This window comes from Globicephala melas, chromosome 20, assembly GCF_963455315.2.
Source record: "Globicephala melas chromosome 20, mGloMel1.2, whole genome shotgun sequence".
Classification (NCBI taxonomy): domain Eukaryota; kingdom Metazoa; phylum Chordata; class Mammalia; order Artiodactyla; family Delphinidae; genus Globicephala; species Globicephala melas.
In genome coordinates this window covers 16,948,813-16,956,422 of record NC_083333.1, presented here as the reverse complement: position 1 = coordinate 16,956,422, position 7,610 = coordinate 16,948,813, and the positions used below count along the sequence as shown (strand labels likewise).

Genomic DNA, 7,610 nt, shown 5'->3' with positions numbered 1-7,610 from the left:
AGTCATAAATTAATGTTACAAAAGTGAGAAAAAAAATCTAACCACACCTTGAAGTTTTACTGACCATCTTTCTTGATCAACTGAAAAGAAAAAGGACATTGACTTCTATGTCAGCCTTTTAGACACTATGCGTTTCTACTTTAGCGGAACCTTCCATCTTCCTTTCTCATGAAAATATCCTGGTGGGATCTGAAACTGCGTTTCTCCAAAGGCCTACAATGTACCTGTCACTCAAAATGACTTCGTAGGAGGATCCCATGAAGAAGACAACTTTTCTTCCTTCATCTTCCAATTAAACGTTTATGATGCAGTTACTACACCTAAACACCCTTCCAGGTACCACTTACCAAGTACGAACACCTCAAAGACAGCGTGGGCTCGACAGGAACAACAACAACCTCCAAATATTTTGTTAACCTTTTTGTTTGTTTTTAAACAAACTGAGCGGAATAAAGTACCCCATGAATATCAGAGCTTCTCCTGTAATGCGGAAGAAAACCAGAACGCGTTAGGACAAATTGCCAAACCAGAAATGGTGTTTGTCTTCTAGCAGCTAAAAGGTTAAGTCGGTGGCCGTGCAGACTTCTCCAGGAGGAAGACACGTGTGCCCTGTAATAAGTATCATGCGATGGGGTGTAACCTTGGGGCCGATGCTGAGTCAGGAGCCGTCAGGAACTGTAAGCCGTCAGACTCCTCGGAAGAGATGCACAGGAAGTTTATTTGTCTTCCACAGAAAAACGCGCTCTAGTCCTTCAGTGCTAATTATCGACATCTGTTTGGATTCAAGGATTTGACCCAGAATAGAATCTTGACTCACTTCAGTGTTCATGACTAAATGACCCTCCTTCTCTCTGAGGATTTCCTGTTTTAGTTTTAAGGCAGGGAATAAACAACTTAATCGAAAATGGTCCAGCTTAGAAAGGCAAGCAGGGCCCTGGAGGGGAGGGAAAAGTTCACGTGCATTTCCCCACTGCTTCGTGGCAAACCCTTCTCTGAACTTTTTTTGCAAGCTGACATCACGCACCGTGTCAGAGCACGAGAGTGGACAGAAAGCGGACAGGGCAGGATCAGGTGGCAGGTGGGGGCTGGCTTTGACTTTAAGCGATGTTATGCTATAATGGAAAAGAGGTGTTCCCAGTGTTATTTCTAATGAGCCTTCTGATAGGAGAAATGCACGATCAATTAGCACCCTTCTGAAGATGTCTTTGACACCCAAGCAGCAAGAGGGAAGAGCCATGCCATGATCATGGGCATTCCCCTAAGTGCAGGTCTACACGGCTTGGTAGAGGCAGTAACAAAGCTATGAAATGCACACAGCATCTCAGGAATGCACAGAGCTCCCGCCTCCAGTCCCCGTGCGCCCATCCTCCTATACCTTAGCTTTGCAGCTAAGCACGAACTAGCTACGTCGGGGCTAAAACTTGTGGGCAAAGACAGACCAGATTATCAATAAGACATCCCTTAAAGACCAGTGTTTTGTTTCACCGGCGAGCAAGTTATCCCATAGAACATACCAAAGTGTCCTTTGTAAATATCACAACCCAACCATTTTGACAATATCTTCCCATATATTCCTTAGTGAAAGTATAACACAAATGACAATTCTTTGATATTGCTATACGGTTACCCAACTGCCACTAGCTGGTCATCACAAACGACCCCTCCAGTGCCCCCTCCACGAAGAGGTAGGGGAGAGAATTCTGCATCGGCAGCAACAGTGCTGGTACCCCTTCTGCCAGGGCCTGGCTAAAACAAGGGACAGCGGCACAGGCTCGAGCGCTTACAGGCAACACGGGCCAGCGTTCCCAGTCTCTCTACAAGAGCCTCTCCTGGTTCTCGCTGTTTGCCTGTGGGCTACAGACCGTGTTGTCTGAGATGAGCTAGGAATTCCAGGGAGGGGAGTTCCAGACATCAAACAGGGGCTGGCTCTGCACCTAGCGGCACCTTGGTAGACTCAGATGGCGTGGGATGAACCCGGCCCCTTCAGGTCTCGACACCCTTGGCTCGATCCGGGGGTTCTGCTAGCCTAGGGGATTCTTTGGTGTGTCAAAGCAGAGCCGTCCTGGAGAACGGAACACGATGCACTCGCGTGCAAACTAGAAGGGATCGTCTTTATTTGTAAAGCAGCGCCCGAGCATCTCAGACGCGGGACCTGCAGAAGTGGGGACGGATATTTGCCTACGCTTCAAGCCAGTTATTGAACCAGGGATGGGGCAGAAGATGAGGCAGGGGCATCCTTCAGAATCAAAAGGTAAAGTCAAGGGCCCTGACAGGCAGACTCTAAAAGGACGTGGATGTCCCTGCCAAGGTAGTGATTCCCCCGCGTGCTGAGCGGACTTGGGGGGGAAAGCTAGCGCTGTGGTTTGGAGTCTACGCCCTCGGATGTGTCAGCACGTCCGCGAGGAAGCTGCTATGTGAAGGTCTGGCAGCTCGGAGCTCCCAGAGGTGCCCAGGCAGGAGGGGAGATGGAAGCTTCCGTATGAGGAGGTGGGCAAGTGCATCCAGACAGCGATCGAAGGCTGCATACCCGTAACAACGAAAATCTCAAGTTGTGCTTTTCTTCTTTTTAAATACAATGGGTAGAAAGAAAGAAAAAAAAAAAAAAAAAAAAGGAAGCACCATCCATTGTGAAGACGAGAAGAAAATCTTAGAAACACTTTGGAATGTGAACAGATTACGTGACTCTAAAGAGCGTGGCTAGGCAGCTTAGTGAGTTAATTGCTTATGAATTAAAAATAAATTATTATAAAATAGATTTCTGTACATTTTACATACATATAATCTCTCTCAATATTTCCTAAGCCCCGGGTGGGGAGGGGGGCGGGGCGGGAGGGTCTGATCAGTCCCAGCCGAAGTCGTGGCCCGTCATCTGGTAGAACTTGCGGTTGAACGGCCGGTAGAAGTCGCGCAGCCGCCGCAGGACCTGGCCGTCGATCTCGGGGTGGGGTCTGCCCTTGGTCTTGCCCAGGCAGTGAGGGCGGCCGCTGCCCTCGGCCTTCTTGAGGCAGGGGAAGCCCTTGGTCTGGTTGAAGTAGAAGTGCTTGTCGGAGATGATGCGCTTGAGGCCCAGGAAGTCCTGCACGCGGCCCAGCTCGCCGGCCGGGTCGCGCACCAGCCGCTCGCCGCTCACGAAGAGCAGCTGGCGGGCGGGGAAGTGGCGCAGCCAGCGCTCCAGGTGCTCGGCGTACAGGCCGATCTGGATGGCGCTCCACGCCCGGTCCACGAGGCCCGCCGTCCGGTTCCTGAAGGCCAGGCTCTCGAAGCTGGGGATGTCGGGCCGCTTGGACAGCGTCTGCGTGTAGTCCGAGACGGCCCTGGTCACCGGGTCCCGCACCACCACCAGGAGCTTGGTGTCCTTGGACATGGCCGAGATGCGCGCGGGCGCCTCGCGCGTCACGAAGTAGCTGGGCGTCTTCTCCATGGTGATCTGCCCCTCCAGGGTCCTCGGCATCAGGTCCCTGCGCGGAGCAGAAAGGCACGTTAGGGCCTGAAAACTGAGCTCCTTCCCAGCAGAGGGAGGGTCTTACAGACCCGGAGCCTGAGTTGAGGTACTAACTGCTCCACTTACTAGATGTGTGACCGTGATCGCGGAGAAGTCGCACAGACGCAAGGCTGTGCACCCCTGGCTCCTCGCGGATGTACTTAATGGGAAATAATAACACTACCGATCTCCTACGGTTGTTGTGATGATTAAACGTATTCATACACCTCAACAGCTTAGAAAAGTGCCTGGCATAGGCAGGGAGACTTGTATGATATCTTTCTTAGCATAATTTAAACATAACTACGTAGGCAAAACTGCTATAACCTACAGGAAAGATAGGACATGACATTTGGACCAAAAAGCAGTTCTGTGTGGTGATTAGCACTAAAAATCAGAGGCATCAATGATGTAAGACCGTGCCTGATTTGCTCCCTGAGTTCCAGCCTCCGAATATGTGAAACGAGAATGATTTCCACCCACTGCATTTGGTTGTTGCGGGGTTTGTAAAATGAAAGCATTTAGCTTAACATTTAAGCACTGTGGGCTTGGACATCAGACCTCCTGGGTTCAAATCCCAGCTTGTCACTTATAAGGTGTCTCATTTTCAGCAACTTACTTTCTGGCCTTCTCTCCTCAGCTGTAAGAATAAAGATGATAACACCAACCTTATGGGAGTTTAATGAGGATTAAGACAATTAATGATCATAATATGCTTTGAACGTGCCTGGCATACGTTATATATTCGATATTCACTAGCTGCGGCTACTACTCCATTATTATGATCATTATGACCGTGTTCAGTACACAGTTTATAGCACACAGTAGGACCATGCTGAACATGCATGTGTACACGTTGGTGTGTGTACCTCGGAAGGAGATGTGTTACCTAATCGGACACTAAGTAGCGGTCACAGATGTACAATCTTCCATTTGCTATGGGATAGAGATTCCTGATTGATTCCAACCTGGGCCCAGAAATTGGAAAAAAGACAATTTCCACATCATTTTTGACCAAATATCTACCTCTCAGTAGGACATTCTGAACTTCCAGCTTCAAGCCATCCCTAATCTACTGAGACCAAAATCCCTCTAGGGAGACATTTATGGAAATGATGATATAAACTCTATTGCAAGAGGCAGAAAGGGCAACGGGCTCCTCCTTCACAGCTAGTTAGAGGAAGCATGCTTCTCCCCGAAGGACTGCCTTGCAGCCCTGCAGCTGCCCCCGGCTTAAGCTAAAGCTGGATTGACCCACTTTGCCCATTAACCACTTAGACAAACGTAGCCGTGTCATCAGGCTAACGTGACGAAGGATTACAGAGGGGCCCGGCTCGCAACTTATTTTGCATTTCACTCAAAAGCAGATCGAGTTTGATCAAGTCCGAGCTGTTTCCAGTGTTCAGCCATTTGTACCTAGACTGACTCTACAAGAAAGGGTTTAATATTCAGAATCCAAGTGCTATACCGCTATGACTGAGGGAAACCCGACCTGCCAAGTTCTCCAGGGCCAGGGCAGATGGAGTGGGTTTGGGGTCTGTCTTCAGAGGGTCTAAACGCGTAGGAACTTTGAATGAACCAGAGAAGTTCTAAAAGCCTTATAATTCTGATGTTCTCCAGTAGCAAAGGTTGCCTTAATTTTCTTTTTCTGCCTCTTTTCTTTCTTCAGATGGCACGCCTCCTCCCAGGGTCCAGCAAGTGAACTTATTGTTTGAACTGGCAAATTACACAACAATAAAGAGGAAGGTTGTTGAAATGGATGTAACCCAACGCACTACAGCCGCACAGAGGCCAAGACATTGACACAAAGCAGATGATGGAAGTGAATGAACTTGAACTTCAGAGAGGGGACAAGCGGCAAGCCACATTGGGCTGGGGTGGGCCCATCTCCCCCTTGGATTGAGCAAAACTAGGAAGAGTCAGGGAAACATCCAGTGCCCTGTTTCCCTCTCCTGGGGGAGAATGACCTCTTGCTTGGTTACAGAAATACCCCACCTATGCACACTATTGTAAATAAAATAGATAACCAACAAGGACCTAGTGCAGAGCACAGGGAACTCTACTCAATATTTTGTAATAACCTATAAGGGAAAAGAATCTGAAAAAGAATATAGATAGACAGATACAGATATATGTATAAGCGAGTCACTGTGCTGTAACCTGAAACTAACGCAAGGTCGCGAATCAACTTTACCCCAATAAAAAAAAAAATACCCGCACGTTTCCTGACCTCCAACAGCAATCTTTTTTCTTAATTCTAAAGATCTACTTGTTAACCTACATACAGTGAACGATCATTCTTGGTGTCCAGTTGCATGACTTCGGACACATACATAGAAATCTTTAACAACCAGCATCACCGGTTCTATCACTCCCAAATCTTCCCCTTGTGCTGCCCCTTTCCAACGAAGAGCTTAAAGCAAGCACCTTCCACAAGGCAAATCCCCTTACAAATAGCCCGAGGCTGCCCAAATCCTTGTCTGGATACCCTTGGGAGGAAAATCTTGATTGAAAAGAGAAAATGGTCAATAGAGACTTAGACATTTTGACATCACAGATCTATTTACTGTTGCTTAAAAAAAAAAAAAGAAGCTACAAGTTTTCATGAGGGTGAACATCCCTGGCCACATGCCTGCCTTTCCAGGCCTCAGCCTCCTGGTCTGTGAATTAGCACCGAAGAGGAGGTCGCCTTCTGACAAACTGCTCTGAGGACGATCCCACTGTGGGGTCAGGTTGGTAACCGGCCAGGAAGCCGAAAGGCTGCATCACTTTTAGCTGCTCCCAAAGCCCACGTCCGGCCCCTGAGAATTCAAAAAACAACAGAGCAGCCAGGAGAAACCTTTACACACAGAAGAATCAGGATTTCTAGGAAGGTTACACCTCTCCTCCCCACCCTGGAAACAACTAAATAAATAAACCTCCACAGTCCGAAATCCACATGGGGAATAAGGATGCCCGCCCCCTGTTTTTTGAGCAGCTGATAAACCCGCAAGTATCAGCAACAAAACTCAAAAACGCTGGGATCCCCAGAGATGCAGGGAGAGGTGGGGCTGAACAGGTAGAGCACAGAAGATTTTTAGGGCAGTGAAAATACCGAGTGATACCGTCATGACGGATACGTGTCATTATGCGTTTGTCAAGCCCACAGAACGGACATCTCCAAGGGTGGGCCCTGCTGTATGAAAACTATGGACTTGGGGCGATGATGACTGATGTGTCAGTGTAAGCTCATCGTAACCAGTGGACCACTCTGATGGGGGAAGGCTGTGCTTCGCGGGGAGCAGGAGACCTATAGGAATGTGGTTGAACCCCAAATTCACGCGCCAGTGCTCGGTTTCTGGAACTTTGATCTTTCTGCTTGATTTTGCTGTGACCCTAAAACTGCTCTAAAAAATAAATAAATAAAATCTGCTTTTAAAAAAAAAGAACAGCAACCCCGACCACGCTGCGATCCCTTCTCTCCTTGGCTTCCTGTCTGTGAAGGATGGTTTCCTCCTTGGGAAGAACGGGGTCGCACACCCTTGCACCCTCAGCCCGGGCCTCAAGTGCAGGTGCAGCACGCTCACCGGGGTCCTTTCCTAACCCTCACCTTCCTCTGCGGCTCCAGTCGAGGGCTCTCCCTGGGATGCTGGGATCACGGCACCTGTGACCACTCAGGAAAAAAGAAAACCCTTTCCTCCCAGGGAACACTGAGGGCTGTCAAAGGTAGCACATCTTAACCTGTGACAGGCCAACTTCCTGCCTTGAAAATACATGCCAGAAAAACTCAGACAACGAACAAAAAATAACAAGTCTTCTTTTATGAAAGGATGCCCTTGGGTTCCTGGGATCTGACTGCTCGGCTGCCCAAGCCCCTCCCTCATCCTTTCCTCCTCCAGAGGCCTGGCCTACCCTGCCTGGTCCCCAAGGAAGGCAGTTAGGCTGAGGTTAGTTGAGTGCGTCAATCTCCCCATCACAGAGGCCGGGGAAGCACTCAGTTGGCTAACTTGAGAAGGGCAGAAGGGCAGCTGGGGGGTCACAGGGAGGGGACATTGCCAAGGAGCAAACTGCAAAGCTGCCGACAGTCCCGGAGGTGACAGACACTGGCAGGGTCGGGGGCGAGGAGAGGGCACATGTCCCCAGAAGCTAG

At 49.2% G+C, this 7,610-nt stretch overlaps 1 protein-coding gene across 1 annotated transcript in view; it reads right to left on the bottom strand.

The window, feature by feature from the left end:
- Nucleotides 1-2,805: 2,805 nt before the first annotated feature.
- Nucleotides 2,806-7,610, bottom strand: part of LOC115855801 (heparan sulfate glucosamine 3-O-sulfotransferase 3B1) — a 34,927-nt gene continuing 30,122 nt past the window's right edge. The window contains exon 2 of the mRNA XM_030861371.2: nucleotides 2,806-3,458. Coding sequence (XP_030717231.1) covers nucleotides 2,840-3,458 — 619 coding nt within the window. The 3' untranslated portion in view covers nucleotides 2,806-2,839. The remainder of the gene's footprint in view (nucleotides 3,459-7,610) is intronic.